Below are 23,765 nucleotides of genomic sequence, written 5' to 3'. Positions count from 1 at the left end.
GTATTTCTTCTTTACTTTCTTGTATTTCTTTATCTTCCTGTATCTCTTTATCTTCTTGTATTTCTTTGTCTTCTTGTATTTCTTTATCTTCCTGTGTTTCTTTATCTTCTTGTATTTTTTTGTCTTCTTGAATTCCTTTATCTTGTATTTCTTCTTTACTTTCTTGTATTTCTTTATCTTCCTGTATCTCTTTATCTTCTTGTATTTCTTTGTCTTCTTGTATTTCTTTATCTTTCTGTATCTCTTTATCTTCTTGTATTTCTTTATCTTCCTGTATCTCTTTATCGTCTTGGATTCCTTTATCTTCTTGCATTTCTTTGTTTTCTTGCATTTCTTTATTTTCATGTGTTTCTTGATTTTTTTGAGTTAGATCATTAAATTTCTTTGTTTTTTTTTCACTTTCATCATTTAACTCTTTATTTTCTTCTTTATTATGTTCCCTTTTTTCTATTTCATTTTTTTCATCTTTTTCATCTTCAATTTTTTCTTCATATTCATTAATTATATCTATTTCTTTTTCCTCTTTTTCTTCTATTTTTGTAATTTCACTTTTTTCTTGTTCTTTTTTCTTTTTAATCTTTAATTTATTTTTTTTTGCTTCATGGGTATCATCATTTGTACAATTTTTATTTTCTCCAATTTCTTTTTCACTTAACATTTTATTTTTTTCTTCTTCACTTATGTAACTATCCTTTTCACATACCTCTTCATAAAAATTATCTGGATATGTCTTCATATTTTTCCCTTTCTGTTCTTTTGAATTTATTTTAAATTCTTCATTATTTAATTTTATAAAATCATGAGAATTAGGAAAACTGTTTTTCTCATTATAATGAAAATCATTAAAGGAAGGGGAAGGTATTAAACCTACATTTTTATTATATATACTTTCATTTAAGCAATTCATGCTTATATCATTTAACTTATTGTATGAAACAATATGGTCACAATTTTTAATTTCATTGGAATTAATTTCATTGAAATCAATAAAGTTGTTTTTCTTTTTTAGTTCAGTAAGTTTTTTTTTCTTTAATAAATTGTTTTGATTTTCGCTTACTAAAATATCCAAATTGATTTTTTCTTCAAGAAAACTTGTGTTAGTGTGATTAGCGTAATTTTTTATTTGATTAATTATATTATTCATACTTTTATTCATATAAAAATATGAATTATTGGTAATATCTGTATTAAAACTGCTGTTTATAATTTCTTTATTAGTCAGAGTTATTTTTTCTGAAATATTTTCATTATCTTTTTTCAGCTTAAAATTAGAAGCAAAAGAACAGTTATTTATTTTAACTTTACTAAAATTTACAATTTCAAAATCATTTTTCTTATCAAAATCAAAGACTTCATTTGATTTTATATTTTCTCCAGTTTTCCTACTAGATGATATATCACTTTGATCATATATAACAAAATGTTGTGTCATTTTTCTTTTGTTTTCAAAATCATTAGTTTCTTCTATTTTTTTATCTTTTTCATTTCCTTTAATATTATATATGTTTTTAGTTAATTCATTAGATAAAATTACCTCTTCGTCTCTGTCCATTTTCAATCCATTTTCTTTTAATTTACTCTTTATTTTATCATTTATCACATAATAGTTTTCATTTTTATTCTTCGTTTTCTTTAATTTTGCACATTTTTCTATATGATATTCAATTTCATTTTCATCTTTACTGCTATAATATTGGTTTTTTTCCCTCCTATTTAGATAATTTCTATTTCTATACATATTTATAGATGAATCAGAATTTAAAGTTTCATTTATATTACTATTATCTTTCTCTAAATTATCTTTTTCATTATTACATTTTATTTTTCTTTGAATATTATTTGATGATTTTTCTTTATTTAAATTTTCAAAAAACTTTTTTCTTTGTTGGAATATTGCATTAGAATTAAGTTCGTAATCATTTTCGTTATCGTTAGAATTATTTATGAATGAATTTTTATTATTATTAGAATCATTTATAACATTCAAATAATTAGTTGCATTTGATTCATTCATAACACTTGAATTTTTTACAACAATAGAGGAACTGTTTAATATACTTGAGCATTCATTTATGCTATTGAAATCCTTTACATTCTTTATTGAATTAAAAATATTATTTATACTACTAGCACTATTGGGATTTATTTCATTACTCTTATCACTTTCTTTATATATTCTATTATACAAAAAAGTATCCGTAATTTTAGAATTATTTTTTATTATATCTTCATAATTTTTATAATCAGCATTTGCTAAATTACTTACACAAGAATAAAATAGATTATTATTATTTTCTAAATATTCTTCCGATTTTTCATGAGACTCATTTCTTTTATAATCTTTATCATTTTGCATATGTTCATTGCTTTTATAAAGAAAATTAGAATTATTTTTTATGTATAATTCAGATTGATCATAAAGAATATTTTGGGTACTGTCTTTTGAGTTTTTATTCATCATATCATTAGTTGAATATTCTTTAAATTTTTCTTTTTCGAAATTATCAATGCCATTTTGTTGCTTATTATTATTTAAAAATATATTATCTAAACTTTTTATTTTGAAATTATTCATTTCCTTTTTGTTATGTACTTCTTCATTAAGAATTTCTTCTTCTTTTGTTTTTGTATCCTCATTTTCATTTTTTTGAATTTTTATAAAAGTAGAAAGGTCGCTAGAATTAATGGAAACTGAGGAATAATTTGTATTTACTCCTTTTTTGTTTTTTTTATAAAAATTGTCAATTTGTATATCTTCTATGTTATCCGGATTAACAGATTCCTTTAACTTTTCTATATCTTTTTTACCTATCCTTTTCCAACTTTCTCTATTATTAATATCACCTATTTTTTGAAACTCTTCATCTTCACAATTATTTTTTATTTTCTTTGTATTAATAGAAATATTATTCGAATCAAAAATTGAACTTTTTTCATTTGTATTTAATTCATTTTTTATAATATTCAAACTATTTCCTTCATTATTATATTCATTATTAATTTTATCACTATTTTTTAATTTTGTATTATTTGTGAAGTTCAAGCTTTGTGAATTTTCAAAACATTTATTATCTTTATATTCTTCTTCTTTTTTGGTATGGGGACCTTTATTTTTTTCTATAATTCCTAAAGAATTTATACTTTCATTTTCATTATCGTCTTCTTTTTCTTCTTCTAATGAATGAATAATTTTAAAATCTTCATACATATTTTTATATGTTATTGATTTCTCCTCATTTTTTAATTTGCTACATTCATTCATTTCACTATTTTTAATATTATCACAAAATATCATTCCTTCATAATTATTTCTAATATCGAAACTTACTTCATTAACTAAGATATCACTATTACTCTCTAATTTTTTATCAGTATTATCTTTATTATCATTATTATCAATATTATTATTTGTATTTTTAACTTTTTCTGTAATATTTATGCTTGGATTTTTCTGGTATTTTATCATAGTGTTACTTATGAATTCGTCATTTTTTTTTAATGTAGATTTTTTTTCTATATTTTTCATTATATTTGAGAATTCAGCGTTTTCTTTATTTTCTTCATTTAATATACTGATAAAGCTAGCTCTAAATTCTTTATCTATTTTTACAGTTTTTACATCCTTTTGTTCATTAATTTTATTTTCTAAATACTGATCTTGTTGAATTTCGTCATCATTCAATAAGAAACTCTTAAATTGATTTTCCCTTTTTATTAAAGTAGAATTTTTTAATTCTAATAAATTTTTCTTATCATTTTTGTTTTCTTCATTTTGTACAATATCATTATTATCTAATAAAAGTATATTAACCATTTTATCTTTTTCTTCACATTTTAACATTTCTTTACCTTCATTAGTTGAATCTTCTTTTTCTAATTCTTCTTTTTTATCATTTATTATTTTTTCTCTGTTTTTTTCTATTAAACTTCCTATTTTTTTTATTTCTTGTTCTATTTCAATTTCTGTTGATTTTTTTTTATATTCATATGGTATACAATTTATTTCTAATTTATCTTCTACTTTTTTTAATTCTTCTAAACTTTTTCCAATAAAATCTTCAATTATGCAATTTTCTTCTTCATTATTTGCTAATATATCAATTTTTTGTTCTAAACTCTCTGTTTCTATTTTTTTTGTATCTTTATTCATTTCAGCAATATCATTTCCCAAATTATTGTTATTTTGAGATATAAAAGAATTAAAATCATCTAGTGCATTATCTGGATGGTTAATTACTATTATATAATTTCTATTGTTTGAAACATTCTCCTCTATTTCATTCTCACATTGTTTTTCCTCTAAAGCCATAGCACTGTCTGTAATATATTGACTTTGCTTATTTATATCAATAGAAAATATTTTATTAATATATGTTTCTTTTTTTCTTTGTCCATTATCTATGCAGTTATCATTTTTATTTTTAGTATCTTCATTTTTAATGTTTCTATTTTCGTTATCTATATTATTCATATTTTTATTGACAAGAATTTTTTCATTTTGAATATTATCACTTTTTACACTTTTATTAGAATATCTTTCTTTTTGTTCTTTTTTATTTAATTTTCCTTTCATGTGACTATGTTCATTTTTTTTTTCATAATTTTTAATTCCCCAATGAATAAAACTTAAATCTTCACTCACTTCATGAGTAGAATCTTTTTTTATGTAAGGTTTTTTTTTATTTTTTATTTTTTGAGTATCTTTATTTTTTTTTTTATCAAATTTTTCTAATTCCAAAATAAAATCAGTTTCATCACTAGAGTAGTCAATCTTTTTTTCTATGCATATATATTTTTTATTTTTATATTGTGTTAAATAGTATTTATAATTATTGTTACATGTGTTTAGTTCATTTTTTTCTAAATCTATTTGTAAAGATAAAATATCATCTTTTTTTTCACCCTTTTGTCCATCAATTACTATTTTTAATTCTTTTAATTTTTTTTGTATATAACTTTTCTTCCTTTTTTTTAAGGAAGTGTAAATGATTGCAACAAAATACTCTATTATTAAAAAAGGGAAAATAGAATATAATACATCCGAAATCAGTGTTTCCTTAAAAATATTTGTTATATATACAGCATTGATAACATTATAAAAAGAAAGAAAAACATATGTTAATATCAATGTTAATATTACTATATAAAAAGTAAGGGCTTTAAATGAATTTACTAGTAATGCATAAAAAGATATTACTGTTAATACAAAGAATATAAAAAATAGTAATATATGATTATATATATATAATAATATACAAAAAAATGTTTTTATTCCTAGTAAAAAAACTAAAAAGATAAAATTTATTTTCTGCCAGTTTAGTTGAGTATAATTCAAAAAGCTTTTGCTTTTTATAGAATCCTCATTCTTCTCCATTTTTTTGTATTTCTTAATTTGTTCTTTCTATTAAATTTCAGTTGAATAGTAGAATTAATATAAAAGTTTTTAATAAAAAATGACTTAAACTAAACATAAGGATCAATAAAAATTTATATAATTTAATTAGACAAAATAAAAATGTAATTTGTAAACACATTCAAAAATGAAAAAAAAAAATTTATATGAGATTAATAATATACATTAATAATAATAAATATATGTGGAATAATAAAGTAACAGAATGAAAAAAAAAAAAAAAATTTAACTTAATAAGAAGAGTAAAATAATAAAGTAGCACAGTATTTTATTTATTGATATAATTATAGTAGCATTTATAAAAAAATTTGTATATTTTAAAAAATTAAATAATATTTAAAAGAAATATAAAGTATTTTCCACCTTAATTTATCTCTCTTTTTTGATAAAGAAAAATTCTAACTTTGAAGAAAAAAAAATTTCCTTATTTCCGTATAATAATATATATATATATATATATATTTTTAAAACTGCTCAAAGTATGCATAAAAATTAGGAAAAAAATTTAGTTGTATATAAATACATATATATTAGATAAAATAAAAAAATAAAGATTATAATTTAAAAATAATAAATTATTAGTTGTCAATACAATAAAAGAAAAAATACATATAATATAAACTTTTGTAAAAAATTGACTAAAAAAAATATTCAAGACATATATTAGATATATTCAAATTTGTTTCACTTTATTTTTTACATTTATTTTCTTATTTTTTCTTTTTATATATCTTCTATTTTTCTTATAATTACTAAAATATAAATATATGCATATATATAATTACTAATTTTTAAGTGCATATTGAAATGGAAATAACTTTTTAAGAAAAATTTTCACTAAGATTTCGCATGGCGAAATATTAAAAAAAAAAAAAATTATAAATAGTAATAACAAATAATAAGTATGTGGAATATTTGTTAATATATATTTTGACAGAACAAAGAAAAAAAAAAAAAGATTGAAAAAAGTAGTCAAATTCTAAGTCTAAAAGGTTTCTTAATTATAAAGTTTTTTTCACTAGTTTTTTATATATTAAAAGTTGAGTTATAAAAGGTGTATGTTTATCTTTATTTATTTCGGAATAAATATATGTTTACATTTCATAATTAAAACAAGAATGATATTTCTATCATAAAAAATTGCACATTTTATTTATAATAGGTGTTTAAACTATATAAAAAAAAGTACTATTTTTATATGTATGCATATATCTAATTTTATGTTTTCCTATTGTGCATTTACTTTTATTTTTATATTTCGTTTTTTTTTTTTTTAATATTAATGATAAATATATAAAGCAAGTGGCTAAAATAATATATTCATATATATAACTTTTTTTTTAAAATTTTTTTTTTATAATAGGAACAAATTTGTCAACTAAGAGAAAAAAAAAAAAAAATTTTAAGAGAAAACTTACAAATACGTTTAAATAAATGGAATTTTTTTTTTTTTTTTTTTTTTTGGATCTTCTAAAATGAAAGTGAATATATAGAAAGACTATTTAAAAAATATATTCAAATAATAATGAGAACATTATATCTGAAAGAAATTGTTCTAATGCACTTCTTAATTAAATTGTTCTAATGTGTTTTTAAAGAGTTATAAAGTATAAATAAAGAAAATATAATTTTTTATTGTATTTTTCCTTTTTTTCTACTTACAAAGATTAGTTAAGTAATTCTTTATTAATTAAAAGAAAACAATAATAATTAATTAAACGTAAATAATTTTTCAAAACATAATTGGTGCTATGATTATGTAAAAATATAGAAAAAAAAAATATATTTTTTTTTTTTCTTGAACTGTTTTTATTTAATAAATAAATAGAAAAACACAATATATATTAAGAAAATTAAAATTTTTTTTTTAATTAAATAATATTAATTTTAAAATAATAATAATAATATAGAAATAAAAAAAAAAAAAGATTTGTAAAATATCATTTATAATTATTTGAAAATATTCCTTAAATTTTGAAGTATTTCTTATTAAGTTAATGAAAAAGCATCTTGATATATATATATATATATAAGGTATCAAAATAAAGTTATAGAAAATAAAAATTAAATAAGTCCAACTTTTTTATTTTATATTATTAGAAAAAACAAACATATATATAAATGTATATGAACATAAAAATGTTTTTATATTTTTATGTAAAAAAAAAAAAAAGATATGTATAATATCACAACAATATTTAACTTTATATTATAAAAAAAAAATTATTCATTTAATCTTAAAAATTTATAAAAAAAAAAAATTTATAACGGAAACACAAATAACATCTATTGAAAGTAAAAAATTGGAAAGAAAATGAAATAATGATAAAATGTTAAAAGGTCAATAACAAGATAGGAAATTAAAAAAAAAAAAATAAATAAATAAAAATAGGAAATTAACATAATTTTTCTTTTTAAAATAGATAAAAATATAGTTTAAATTAAAAAAATAAAAGTATGTTTATATTAAATAAAAAAATAAAATAAAAAGAGATACATATTGTTGAAACAAAAAAAACATATTAAAATAAAAAAAAATATATATATATATATATATATTATAATAATTAAAGAAGTAAAAATGGAGATAAATAAAGAGATACATTATGAAAATAACATACTACAAAAAAATGAGAATTTTTTTAATTATTATATTAATCAGAAAATAATAAAAGAAGAAGAAATAGATTCTTTTATGCTTACAATAAATAAAGAATTACCGATAACCTTTAGAGTTTTAAACAATAACAAGTATAGCAAATTTATACATGAAAATATTGAAAAGAAGTTAGAATCAATATGTAAAAACCAATATTCTATTATAAAATTAAATGAAAAAGACAAAATGTATGAGATATATTTAACTAGGTCAGAAATAAAAAAACAAGAAAATTACAGAAATTTATATAATTATTTAATCAATTTAAATGAAAGTGGTTATATATTTAGACAAGAATTAGTTAGTATGTTACCTGTTTTATTTTTAAAATTAAAAGAGAATTTTTTTGTTTTAGATATATGTGCAGCTCCAGGTTCAAAAACAGCACAAATACTAGATTATATGCATTTAATAAAAAGAAGAAGTATCAAAAATAGTTTGATTAAAAAATTTCTTCAAAAAAATTGCATAAAAATGTATAAATTAATTGAGAATATTGATAATGAAGATACAGAAGAAGAATGCACTCATGAATATTTTAAGAGTGAAAATGATAATCAAAATAACAATAATAAAAACCTAAAGAATAATTATATTCAAAATGGATTTATGATAAATGATAATAACAATGATATCCTAATGAATGAATATGATGAGGAAAATAAAGAATATAATAAGAAAAGCTTAGAAAAATTATATAAAAGTTATTATAGTATATTAGATAATAATTTATATGATGATAAATTTTTCGAGTATATTCTAAATATAGATAATAATTTATATAATGATTACAAACAATTAATTTCTAATAATAACCCTAATGGAGTTGTTGTAGGAAATGATTCTAACTTTAAAAGATGTTGTATGTTATTTCATCGATTAAAGAATATTCATAGTGGTAGTTTAATAGTAACAAATAATAATGCAATACATTTTCCGTATATATATATAAAAAATGAAAAAGAATGTACTTTTGAAAAAAAATATTTCGATTCTGTTTTATGTGATGTTCCCTGTAGTGGTGATGGTACTATAAGAAAAGATAAAAATGTTTGGTTAAATTGGAATGCATATAATGCTTATAATTTATTTCAATTACAAGTTAATATTTTAAAAAGATCAATTGATTTAACAAAAGAGAATGGATATATAGTTTATAGCACTTGTTCTTTAAATCCGATTGAAAATGAAGCAGTTATTTGTGAAATTTTTAATTCAATAGAAAATTTAGGTTCATTAAAATTAATTAATTTTGAAAATGAACTATTAACAAAATTAAATTATAAAAAAGGATTAACAGAATGGAAAATTTTGATGGATGACAAATGGTTTGAAACCTACGAAGAATTTTGTGATTATTTAACTAGTAATAATTCAATGAAACATAAAAAAATTTATGATAAAATACAAAAAGGAATGTTTCCATTGAGTAAAGAGTTTTCTGAATTAATTAATTTAAGATATGCGAAACGATTTTTTCCTCATAATTATGATGCTGGTGGATTTTTTATTGCAGTAATTAAAAAGTGTGGTAAAGTTCAATGGAAAAATAAAATGAAAAATGAAAATATTAACGAAAATAATATTAGAAAATTCGAAAATGGAGAATTTACCAAAAATAGAAAAAAAGGAAAATATAATAAGAAAAAAAAAAACAAAAAAAAAAAGATTATAACATATGAAAACAACAAAAAACAGATAAAAAAAAATGATACCAATGATAAAGAAAGTAATGATAATATTTTTGAAACATATAAGAATTCAATTGAAAGTAGCATGCATGATAATAAATTAATTGTTAGAAATAATGAAATAATAAATGCAATTAATAAAAAGAGTGAAGAAGAATTAAACAATTATATAAAAGGTGAAATAAATACCACTGAGTATGCATTCGAAGATGAAAAGTTGAATAATAGTGAACTGTTAAATAATAAATTAAATTCTAATGTCAATTTGAATTCTAAAAGTAAAGAACATAAAGTAAAACAAAAAAATGAAAATCTAATTAAACAACAAGAATATGTAAGTTGGGATTATTATGAAAAGTTTTGTAAAGATAATATATTAGAAAAAATAAAAAGTTATTTTAATTTAAATGATGATTTTTTATCTATTAAAAATAATTTGTATATTCATTTAATGGATGATAAGAATTTCAACAAATTATCAGTTAATGAAAGAATTAATATGAATATTAAAAAAATTAATTTAGTCAGTAATCACGCTAAAGACATTTTGGAATGTTATACAAAAATTAAATTAAAAGTAATCACTGCAGGAATAACAGTTATACAAATTGATAAAAATAAAAATAATTCACAAGAAAATTATTACAGAATTAATTATAGTGGTTGCCTCAACTTTATTCCCTACTTTAAAGAAGTAGATAATTTTTTATTAAATAAAACATATAGAGATAACATTATTAAAATTTATTTTAATCCTATATATGAAAATAAAGACAGGGAATTTAATTTTGATACTTATATGGAGAATTTGATTGATGAGAGAAGAAATACAGTATCAAAAATTAATTCAAATAAAAAAATTAAAGAAAAGGAAGAACAAAAAAATATGTATGATCGAGATGAAATAAAAGATAAGGAAATAGATAACGATATTAAAAATAATAAAAAATCTGAAGAATTGGAAATTGTGAATAACTTTGGAAAAAATGATAATATGGTCCTAAATAACAATATACAAGAAAAAAATAATGAAATAGATAAATGTGTCAATAAAAATTCAATAATAAATAAAAAAATATATGAAAAAAATATTTCAAAAGATAAGAATGATGAAGATGATGAACTTTGTATTGATAATAAAATAAAAAATTATATAAATATTACATGGGTGAATAGCGATGTAATATTAGATTTAATAAAAGTTGATAAATCAAAGTTAAATAGCATAACTGATGAAACAATAAAACAAACAGAAAAATTAAAACAGTATTCACCTAATGTTTTATTAACGTTAAATAGAAATAAACAAATTTTTGCTATTCCATCAAATAAAGGAAGAATATACGTAGATATAAGTATTGAGAAAAATTCTATTATTATGTTGCCATATATATTAAATTAAAAAAATAAAAATAATAAGTGAAAATATATAGTTTTATTCTTCATAATTAAAATTTCTTTTTTTTTTTTTTTTAATTGAATATGTGTTATCTTTTATTTTTAATTAATAGTTATATTTTAATTCATTGTTTCATTTCAATCTTTTTATAATTTAATTATTTCTTTTCATTTCAATAAATAGTTTCAAATTAATTCTTCATTTTCAAGCATATATGTAAATGAGAAAAATTTGTTTTTAATTTTTATTTTAAATTTTAATATATATATATATGTATTATTTTATATAATTTTTTTTCTGTATTAACATTTTTAATTTTTAATAATTTGTAATTTTTATACAAGTTCGAAATTTTATGTATAGATCATCCTCATTAAAAAAGAAAAAGTATTGTTTATAATTTTTTAATTAGTTTGCACAATTATAATTCTATTAATGTTATAATTATTCTTCTATTGTTTAAATATTATGAAAAAAAAAAAAAAAAAAATTAATAATTATATAGGAACAATTAAAACAATAATATTTTTATAGACAATATATATTTTCTTTTTCTGTTCAAACATTACAAAAAAAAAAAAGGTAATGATAAAGTAAAAGTAAAAGAATATTAGACAAAAAAAAAAAAAAAAAAATAGATGTGACAATATTGTCACATCACAAAAAAAAAAAAAAACGTAAAAAAATTGAGTGAAAAAAAAATTTAATAGAATTTATTATTTTTTTTTTTTTTTCTATATATTTATTCAGGCGTGATTGTATAATGTTTTATAATTATTATTTATATATTTTATTTACTTGTATTCATGAATATGCTATCATTTATTTCTTCTTCACTATTAATAACATTGCAGAAATTATCTAGTGAATAAGGAAATTTAATAGGAATATTATTATTTGGTCTTTCTATATATTTTTTTTTTTTTTTTAATTTACTTGTTTTGCTATTTCTTTCATTCATTTTTTTATAATTTTTAAAATTTTTAATAGCATCTTCAAGTTTCTTTTGATCAATGTGTATCCTTTTTCTAGAACTTTTTTTTTTGTTATCTAGTTCACTTGGTTTTTCTTCACTTTTTTTTTCTTTTGTAGAGTTTTTTGCTTCAATTACACTTAATATATTTTGTGTATGGAATTTTTTTTTTAATTCTTCTACAATTTTTTTTTTTTTATCATCATCTATTCTGACTCTTACATTATTGTGCACATTTTTTTTAGGAGTTGCATTTTCTTTATCATTTGTCATGTTTTTTTTTTCATTACATTCTTTATTATGAATTGAACTTCCTACTATTTCTTTCATATTATTTTCAGTTTCTATCTCTACTTTTTCACTTGTTTTATGTTTCTTCAATATGTTTTCGTTATATTTTGACTCAAATGAAAAATTAGAATTTATATAAATAGAATCAGATTTAGGAAAACTATTATTTGATTTAGCTTTGTTTAAAGGTTGTTCATTAAAAGAAATGATAGAAGAACTATTATTTTGATAATGATCGTTCGTTAAGTAATTTTTTAATTCATAATTAGAATCATTCATTATATTATCAATATTACCAATAACTTTATGATTAATTTTACTAATTTTTTTCTTAATGGGTACATTATTTTCTTCATTTGTATTCAATATATTCATTTTTTTAGAATTCTTAGTATAATTTGTTATACATGAATTAACGATACCTTCATCATTAGACTTTATGAATTGGTTACTGTTTGAAAAAGGCAAAAAATTATTATTATTTTTTTCTTTCTTCGTGTTGTTTCTGAAAAGATTATTACTATAAATACAATCACTTAATTTTATATTTTTATCTCTATTATTATCTTTATTTAGATGGTAATTACTGTATCTTTTAGATACTTTGAGATTGCTATTTTTATTATTCATAGAATATTCTCCATTATTTTCATTCTTTATTTCTTCATTAACCATACAATGTTTTTCTTTTATATATTCTTGACTGTATTCATCAAATATATTGCTGCTTAAAATGTTTGCATTATTTACATTTACGTTGCTATTTAGTATATTCGAAGATAAATTTTCACTGTTATTTTCTTTACGTAAACATGTATTTAAACTGCTATTCAAGATATTTTCGTACATATTTGAATAATTTTCATAATCATTTATTTCTAATTTTTTTCTACATTGTTTTACAGAATTTTCGTTTTCCACGAATGAACTTTTCGTATCCTCAAGGAAATTAAAAGTTCTCTTATTTTTTATTCTGATGCTTGGAAAAATATTGCCTTCTTGAATTAATTCAATAAAAGATTCTTTTGATTCTTTCTCTATATTTTTTAAAATATCAGCACTCCTGAACTTTTGTATATATTTTTTTCTTTTTTGTCTTTTTAAAAAATGATATAAGTTTCTTTCTGATTTCCATTTTTTTTTGTTTCTTTTTAAATTCTCATAATTATTAGATGATTTATTGGAACTAGAATTATCATATAAAGCATCTTTTACAAAATTACTTATACCAGATGGATCACTGTCTTCAGTGCTTGCTACATCTAAATAAGTATTACTTTTTTTAAAAAGATAATTATTCTTTTTTATATTTAAATTATCAGGAGACCAGGAATAGGTATTAAGAATTGTATTAAAATGTTGAATATAATCTGAATTATAAAAAGATTGATTATTTTTATCGTAATATCTATTTTTTTTTTTTTTTTCTTCTTCTTTTTCTTTTTTCTCGTTTAATTGGTTATAACGATTTTGTTTTAAAAATTTTGCAGATGTTTTAAAATTTTTTATATTAAAATTGTTTCCTATATAATCTGAATCTTCTAGATTATCTATTGTTGTGGTTGTAAGTGTTATTCTTGTATTACTCATCGATTTATTTATTTTTTTCATTTCATTTTTTATTTTTTTTTCTTTCTGAAGAACTATTTTTTTTTTTTTTGATTTATTTCTATTATACTTCATATTACATTCATCTGAATTTATATTACTTTCTGTTTTTTGTTGATACTGTTCATATAAATTGTTGTAAGCATCTTTATAAGCATTTTTTAATTCTTCTGTTTTCAGATTGTCAGATAGTTTGGATAAGTTACTGCCTTTCACAAAGATGTCTGAAAAACTTTTTCCTGAATCAATAGAATTTTTACTGATCAAAGATGAATCATTATCAACAAAGAAAGAATTACTTGAGATGATTCTAATATCGTTACTCGATTTTTCATTATAAACATTTTTATGAATTAAATATTCATTAGCATTGGAAGAAGGAATAGGCGTATCATAAATCATTTCTTTCTCTGAATTATTACATTTTTTATCTTTATTATATTCCTTACATTTTACAACATTTTCTTCTGTTTGATAATATGTTAATATTTTTGTTTTAAAGTTCTCATTTTCCTCAGATATTTTAGTGTTATTAAAAACATTATTATCCTTTTCTTCTTTCTTAAAATCATCATTAAATACATTTTTTTTTAAATCACTAATAATACTTCTATTATTAATACTATTATTATTATTATTATTATTATCATTGTTATTACTACTACAAAAACTCATTTTATTTGATACATTATTTAAAATTTTTCCATTTACTGATATTTTAAAATTTTCCTTCTTTTCCATTTTATTTTGTAAATTACTTTTTATGCTACAATTATCATTATTAATATTATTTTCTTTGTTGCAATATTTATGAATGTTAGAATTTTTATAAACTTCATTATTACTGAAATTATTTTTTAAATTATTTTCCCCAGCCGTTTCACTACTTTTAACATTTATCTCATTATTTAAATTATTATATTTGATATGATTTTTTTCTATATAAATATCATTTTCATTTTTTAATTGTTCATTGTTTTCTTTAGTATTTATATTTTTTATTTTACATGTGTTTATCACATTTTTAGGGGAAAATGGATCAGATTTTTTTTCTATTTTATCTTTGATGTTCTTTGATGAAGTAATAGAATAGTTAGAATGTGACTCTTCTATTGATTTTTCGTTTTCTGTTCTTGAATTAAGTTCTTTATATTTTTCTTTTTTATGCTTCATATCTTTTATATTGTCATAATTATTATTATTATTATTATTTATGTTGCCATTACAAACGTTACTAATGCTATTTATTTTATTACTAATATCATTATACTTATCAGTTAGTTTATCATTATTATCCTTAAAATCATTATGTATCATATTTTCGTTGTATTTTAAATCTTCTTCATTGGTATTTTTTCTACTTTCCAAATTATCAACTATATCTTTGATTATAAAAGACTCTTTTTCATTTAATTCCTCGTTTTCCTTATTTTTTACTCCCTTTTTTTTATATTCATCTATTCTTCTTTTTAAATTTTCTATATCTCCTAAGCTTTTGTAAACAAAGGATTCATAAAAAATATCGCTACCTATTAATAGTCCTGTTAAATTGTTATCAGAAGAGGAGCTTGTTTCTGATACTCCATTTTGAAATCCAAATGTTTTATTAAATATATTTTTATTAGAATGATAAATATTTTTTTGTTTCTCATTATTTAATGAATATGCATCATTTATGTGCTTGCTTTCCCTATAATTTATATAATTTTCATTTTCTCTAAGATTTTCGCATGAACTATCATTATTGTTAATAGTTAATTTTATATCAGCTTTTCTAATACATTTTTCCTCTGGATAACCTTCATTACCTTTGAATTTATTTCTTAATTCAGAAAAGTATTTTAAAAATGTCTCACTTTTATTTAAATTTTCAAAATCATTTATACAATGGTACTTATCACAAGTTCTTTCATCATTGCTCTTTTTATTATCCTTTTTACATTCAACAACTTCGTCATTAATGTTATCTTTATAATCTTCATAATTATTTAATCTATCAAAATTATGCATTTTTTTATTCAAAGAAGTTTCTAATTCTATTTTAGATAAATCTTTGATATTCTCACAATAATATTTATTTTTTCCTATTTCATTTTCATATTCATCGTAACCATAGTGATTTTCTCCCTTTTTATCATTGCTTAACTTACTATAACAACTATTATTAGAATTATCGTAGGGATACTGCTTATCGTTTATTTTTCTAGAAGAATTTCTTATATCATTTTTTTTTTTTAAATGAGTTCCTTTTATGATATTGTTTTCTTGCTCATGATTTTTTTCTTCATTGTTATTGTTATTATTATTATTTTCATTTCTGTTATGTGAAATCTCCGATGATATATTTAATTCTCCATTTGAGTTACTGTTAACATTTTTAGGTTTTAAATTATCAAAATTTTTTATTTTTAAAATAGCATTTTTCATTAATTTATTATTGTTTTCAAATATATATGTATTAAGGAAATTTATTATTGGTTCATCATAAGAATTAGAAGATAAATGAATATTTAAGTTTTTATCATGATAATTTAATTGCTTATTTTCATCAGAAATATCATAATATTCTGTACCTTTTTCTTTTATTGTGTCAATGTAATTTTTGTTATTTAGTTTTTCATTGTTTACTTCTTCATTTTGTTTTGTTTTACAAATATTTAAGGGTAGTTTTCTTAGATCTTCATCTTTTTTTTTATTTTCATCAAATATTAACTCATTAAATATATTTATGTTAAATTGTTTATTATTTTCTAAGTACTTATTGATAGATTCCAGTAGTGAAATATTACTAAAATTGTCATTATTAAATACTTTTTTACTTGATCCTAATGATATATATTTTTTCAAATTTTCAAGAAGCTCATAACTTTCAGGATCAAAGCTATTATTTATAGGATCATTTGAAAAATTATTAGAATAATTTTTTTCTTCAATTAGTTTTATGTATTCAGAATTATAACCAAAATCATTTTCATAATCATCATCATTATAATTATCAATTTTATTATTTTCATCATTAAAATGTGATAATTCATTATTGGAACTGTAATTAATTTCATTACTATGTATACAATATTTTTCAACAGAAGTTTTACTTCTTGAAATATTTTTTATGCCTAAAACACTTGGACTTTTCAATTCGCAGTTTATTTCTTTATATTCCTTATCATTATGTTGAAATTCTTGTTTTAACTTGTCTTCAGTGTCATCATCTTTTTTACTTTTTATTTTTTTTTCAAATAATTGTATATCTTCCTTACTATTAATTCTGTTCATGTTATTTTCATGTAATCTCTTTTTAAGATTATCAATCATTTCTAAATTCAACTCTCTTGTTATATTAGATTCCTCTTCTTTGTCTATAAATTTCTTTGTATTAGATATGCTTTTATTGGATAATACTGTTGAGTTGTTTATTAAATTATAATTTATTTCGTTTTGATGACTTATAAATATGTTTTCTTTAATTTCATCATTATATAATTTACTTTTAAGATCCTGAGTATTTATTTTTTCATCTTTTTTCAATTTGTTATCTGTATCAAAATAATTATTGTTACTATCCTCTTCATTGTCATCTAAATTAATACTTGATAAATTATTTAAATTAAATTGCTTTTCATATTTTTGCTTTTTAAAATTATAATCTTCAATTTTTTTGTTATAACAATATTTATCTTTTGTATTTTTATTATTTATGATATCATTTTCATTTGACATAATTAACTCTTCATTGAAATTTGAAGAATTTTTCTCAGTAATGAAATAACTACTAAAGTTTTCGAAATTATTATTCAGAACTTTCCTTTTAGTTAAATTATTGATTTTCTCATTATTTGAAAATTCTAATTGATTTTTTTTAATTGATTTATCATTATTTTTATAGTGTTTCCTACTACTATCTAGTAGATTTATTTTGTTATCTTCATCAGTATTAAGTGAGCAAGATGAATTAATTTCAATTAATGTATCTCTTTTTATTCTATTTTTTTCATTTTTTAAGTCACTATTGATATATTTATTAAGAGAATCATATGATAATTCATTTAAATTTTTACATTTTTTTTTTCCTGAATATTCACTACTATTTTCAGTTTTATTGTTTATCAAATTAATTTCAGTATTAAATTCTTTATTTACTTTCTGCCCATATGATTCACTTAAGTCATTTTTTTTATCTTCTCTTTTCTTTTCATTATCTACATTAGAATATTTATCTACTAATTCTTCTTTATTTGTTCTTTCTAACTTATAATTTGAATCTTGATGATTTTCTTTTAATTTATTATTATCAGTATCCACTATTTTCATAGTATTTGATAATATAATTTGATTATTTAATTTATCTTCTTTATTAATTAAATGATTTAATTGTTTTTCTTCATATAATTTTTTTTTATCTGAATAGCTCTCGTCCTTAGTTTTTAAAGAATTTACTTTTTCTTTATTATCATTTTCATTTCTTTCGGAGTCTACGTTACTTCTCTCTTTTTGTAAATTTTTTATAAAATTACTTAAAATTTCGTCACAACTATTTATGTCTTTAATATCTAATTCAACAAAATTTGATAAATTACATAAAGAATTATTTATTAAATTTTTGTGATTTGCATCATTTTTTTTGTTTTGCAAAATTAAAGTTTCTGCATAATTTAATAAATCATTTAAATTGACGTCTTCAGTGAATTTACATTTTTTGTCATTTTTTATATTATTACATTCCATTTTTCTTTCAATATTAGAATGTTCCTTTTCTTCTTTTTCCTTTTCTGAGTTACTTTTATTATTTAATGATTCATAATTTTTTTCTTTATTATTTTTTTGTCTAATTTTATCTGAATTTTCACAATTAGAAGCACTCGAATCTTGCATATTTATAATATTTATTGATTTAGTATCATAATCAAATTTATTTTGTAATATTTTTTTATCTAATTCTAAAATTAAATTTTTGATTCTTTTAGATGATTTTTCTTCATTAATCAATTCTTTTTTATCATTGTATAAAGATGATAAAAATTGTTTTATATTACTATCTTCAAAAAAAGATTGCAAAGTTTTAGAGCTCAGAAAACATAAACTATCAAAATTTGTATTTCTATCTGTTAAAAAATTACTTATAACTCCATTTAAAGAATTACTACATAAATCTTCACTTAAAAAACTAGGACATCTTCTGGAATATGAAGTTTTAATTTTATTTATTATATTTCGATTACTACTTAAAACTTGACTAATATCAAATAATTTTATTTCATCCTCTTTTTCTATATTACTAATATTACTTTTCAAAAATTCATTTAAGTTATTAGAATTTGAAAATAAGTAATAAAAATCATTATTAAATTTCTTATAATCTAAATTTTTGCACTTTAACCATTCCTTGTATACTCTTGCAATTATTCCAGGATAATAATACCAAAAACAATTTTCTTCTTTATTCTTATTTTCGTCAAAAGATAATTTTGAGGAAGAATATATAGGTATTTTAATATAATCATTATCATAATTACTAATTAAAGAATTGCAATTGTTTAAATTTGAGTTTAATAAATAAAAGGAGCAACAATCGTTTGATTTCCTTAAAGTACTTGAAATATTTGTATTTTTCCAATGATTATTCATTATATCATGTTTATAATTACTAAAATGTGAGGATTCATTGCTTTCGTTTAATTCATCAGGATTCGTATTTACAATATATAATTTATCGAATTCAGATTTACAACTCTCCTCTATATTATTTGAATAGTTTTGTTCTAATGAAATAACAATATCTTTTATCATATTTGATTGCGAATTTTCTTCCTTCAATGAAAAATTTTGATTGACATCTTCTGAAGGACCCATTTCTATGCTAAACGTTGAAATTTTATTTATCAAACATAAATCTTTATGTATTTGTTGTTCTTTTTGATGATCATAAGGTATAATTTGCTTGTTCAAGTTTTCATGTTCTAAATTTGTTGATTCTATTAAACTACTAAAGAATTTTTTTTTTTTTAAATAAAATATTAATTCATCATAGTTATCTAATAAAACTCCTATTATGTATGTATATTTACTACAAAATATTGAAGAAGTACAATAATTTGTGTTTTTACAATTCGTAAAATAAAAAACATTATTTTTAAGATAATCTACTTTAGTTTTATTTTTACTTATTTTATCATGAATAGTGGATGTCTTTTTAAATAAAAAATCCAAACCCTTATTTATATTTCTTTGTTCACAGTTTCTTTTATTTTCCTTATTACTAGTATGATCATGTATTTCTGAAATATCTGATAATGATTCACTAATATCTATTATGAAATCATTTGAATGATGGGTATTTTTTTTTGATATACTGTTACATCTTTCTACATTCTTTAATTTTTTTTTTTCTTCACTTAAATACCTATTTTTTTCATAATTTTTTCTATTTTTTAATAATTCATTATCATCATATGCATTTGATGAATACTTTATATCAATTGCTGTTTTCAGTAAAATATGTTTATATAAATGTAAATCACTGTATATATATTTTTTAAAATCTATATTTATCTCTCTACTGTCTTTTTTTTGAACATTTAATATTTTGCTATGATCGTCTAAGCTTAAAACATATTTATCATATTTAAAATAAACATTCTTATTTTCATCTTTCTTCATATAAGGATGGATATTTGAATAATATACTTTTCTTTCAGAAAACCATTTTGAAAGGGTATTTTCATTTGAAAAAAATATATAATATATATATAACACATGAAAAACAAAAAAAAATATGAGGAATACCATGTAAAATAAATAAATTTTATATAATTCTTTTGATTTATCATTAGCTGGTGATTTTGACGAAATATCTTTGGATAAAGAAGCAGAGGCTATAACAGAATTAGTAACTAATAAAATTGTTTGAAGAATAACTATTATTATATTACTGTATTTACGAATACAATATATAAAAAGGCTACTCGAAAATAAAATAAAAGACATTATAATGAATAATATTTCCCCAAAACAACTAAATATAAAAAAAAATGCCAATAAACCAAAGCAAAAAATCAAGCATACATCAAACAAATTAAAAAAATTAACTATGTTATGGTATATCCATAAGTGTTGCATTTTATATTTTTTATTTGATTTTATCGTAAACATATATATAAATAGAGTAAATGCATAAATATAGCATATAATTGCCTCTAAGGCCAATAATTTTTTATTCGAGTTTGTATTTAAGCCATTTTTTGGCACATTAGCACTTGTATTTTCATCTTTAGTATTAACAGTCGAAAAAATTGTGAAGATAGAAATAATAATCACACCTACAATAGAATTTAGCAATGTCATATATGATCGACTGAATTTTAATTGCATTGATATCACCAATAATAACAATGATAATAAGACTCCAATGTGTTCATTCATAATAAAAAATATAATTAGAAATGAAAAAAACATGCAGCTAAATATACAATTTATATCTCTCATTTGAAATAATCTTGAAAAATATTGCTTCTTATTAGATTCTCTGTATACTTTAAAAACTCTTTTCAGCAATTCATTTATTTTATCATTTATTTTTTCTATGTTTTCTTGGCATTTTTCTTTAGACACATAATTATCATATATATTATTTTTCCTTTTTTTGTTTTTTTCTATTTCTAGCTGTTTATTGCCATTAGACACTTCATAATTTTTCATTTTATTACCTTCTTTTTTACAACATATATTATTATTATCTAATATTTCTTTATCTATAATGTTGAATGATTCTAAATGTTCATCAGATAATTTTATATTTTTATAATTATTTTTATTTTCAAATTTGTTTTTTTCATTTTGTTCTATTGCCAATATTTCGTTAATTATCTCACTACTATTAGATTTTTGTTCTTGAATATTTTTTGTAGTTGAATTTGTTTTATGAATATATCTGAAATCTTCTGAAACATTTGGGTTTCCAATATTTAAATCAGATCTATTTTTCATACTGATACGTATATTCCTAAAGTTTTTTAATTTTTTCTTTTTTTCTTTCATTAAAAAAAAAGTTTTATTAATAATAAAAAATAAATTATATCTTAAAAAAAAAAAAAGGGATACAAAAATTTAGCTTACAAGAAGAATTCATAAGCAAATGAATTATAAAAATGAAATGTCACAACAACAAAAAAAAAAAAAAAAATTAATGTGTTTATATAATAAATTACTAAAATATAGAAATTTATCATAAAAATATGTACTACATATATAAAGAAAAGTATACACAAAAACTTTATATATTCATATAAAAAATTGATATGAAAAATTTGATTTATATAAAAAAAATTTTATACAACAAGATAATATGTGTATATTAAAAACTTAGATATGACAAATTTAGCTCATTATGCTCTTCTTTTGAATATATATTTTAGTTATTTCTTAATATATTTTGGTGAGAAGGGTTTTTAATTTTTTAAAAATATAAACCAATAACTTAAGAATACAAAAAAATACACTTAAAAAAAAAAAAAATTAATAAACAATTTTGCCTTTTAAGGGAACAAAAAAATAGAATATATGATTATTAGAATTTTATGAGTTCTCATATATACAAAAAATAAAATAAAATAAAGAAATAAATAAAAGGTGCCTTAATTTTCCAGTCATTCTTAAAATGTAATAGACAATATTTTATTTTAATTTAGTTTAATTATATAAAAAAAAATATCAACAAAAGGACAAATACATTTTCATTTTATATTTTTTTTTTAAAAAATGTTTAATACTAAAAAAAAAAAAATTATATATAAATATAAAAACAATACAACAGTAAAAAAAAATTTTAATTTATTTGGTATAATGAACATATTTTTGTCTTATTCTTTATATTTAAAAAAAAAAATTGAGAAAAAAATTATAAAAAAAAAAAAAAAAAAACTAAGAAAATACAATATATATAATATTTATAATATCTATTTCAAATAAAAAAAGTTAAAAATTAATATTTTCCCTATTCTTAATTTCGTAATAATCTAATAAAAATAATATAATTTTTATAAATGTACAATAATTTTTTATTTGCTTGCCTGTGCATAATTTATGGATAAAAAAATTTTTTTTTTTAATCTTATATTTAGATTATGTATTTTACACATAAAAAAAAAAAAAAAAAAAAAAAGGATGAATAAAATAAAAAAGAGAATTATTTAATTTAAATGATTAAATTAAAAACATAAAAATAAAATAAGAATGTATTTTTTCAATTTAGAATGTGTGTAAAAATAGTATTTAAAAATTTCTTTTTTCATTTACATAAAATAAATTTTGCTAATACAAAATCGAGAAATTTCTTTTTTTTTTTATCTATTCAAATATATGTATTATAACTTTTGTTGTTAAAAGAAAATTTTTGTTTCTTAAAAATTTAGAATGTAAAACCCTAAATGCATACAAACATTTTGAAAGAGAAACCTAAATTTTTTAAAAATAAAATGCACAAAATAACTACGCATATACATGTAAATATAATTTTTTAATTCTATTATTTTTTGAAACATATGTGTTTATATAAAATATTATTTTGGAATATTTTAGAATATATTAAAAATATAAATAGTTTTTTTTTTAAGGAATTACATGAAACATGTTTTAAATTACATCATTGAAAAACTATTTTAAAAGGTATTTTTTTTAATTCCTTTTTTTTTAGATTTATTCAATTAAGACAATATATAAAAATTAAACCGTATATT

At 19.0% G+C, this 23,765-nt stretch overlaps 3 protein-coding genes across 3 annotated transcripts; 1 reads left to right on the top strand and 2 right to left on the bottom strand.

Annotated features, from left to right (window-relative positions):
- On the bottom strand, positions 1 to 5,374 carry PRELSG_0101800 (conserved Plasmodium membrane protein, unknown function; the record flags this gene model as incomplete). The annotated part of the gene is made up of 1 exon (XM_028678123.1): positions 1 to 5,374. A coding segment is annotated over one exon (5,374 nt), but the record flags the coding sequence as incomplete, so codon positions are not given.
- Positions 5,375 to 7,994: 2,620 nt separating this feature from the next.
- PRELSG_0101700 (tRNA m5C-methyltransferase, putative) lies at positions 7,995 to 11,165 on the top strand (the record flags this gene model as incomplete). The annotated part of the gene is made up of 1 exon (XM_028678112.1): positions 7,995 to 11,165. The coding sequence occupies one exon, from the start codon at positions 7,995 to 7,997 to the stop codon at positions 11,163 to 11,165; it is 3,171 nt and encodes a 1,056-aa protein (XP_028531382.1).
- A 787-nt stretch (positions 11,166 to 11,952) lies between these two features.
- On the bottom strand, positions 11,953 to 22,017 carry PRELSG_0101600 (conserved Plasmodium protein, unknown function; the record flags this gene model as incomplete). The annotated part of the gene is made up of 1 exon (XM_028678100.1): positions 11,953 to 22,017. The coding sequence occupies one exon, from the start codon at positions 22,015 to 22,017 to the stop codon at positions 11,953 to 11,955; it is 10,065 nt and encodes a 3,354-aa protein (XP_028531381.1).
- Between the last annotated feature and the right edge of the window lie 1,748 nt (positions 22,018 to 23,765).

Source organism: Plasmodium relictum, assembly GCF_900005765.1.
Source record: "Plasmodium relictum strain SGS1 genome assembly, chromosome: 1".
Lineage (NCBI taxonomy): Eukaryota > Apicomplexa > Aconoidasida > Haemosporida > Plasmodiidae > Plasmodium > Plasmodium relictum.
Note: the sequence above shows the minus strand (reverse complement) of the source record. Positions and strands in the feature narration are given on the sequence as shown.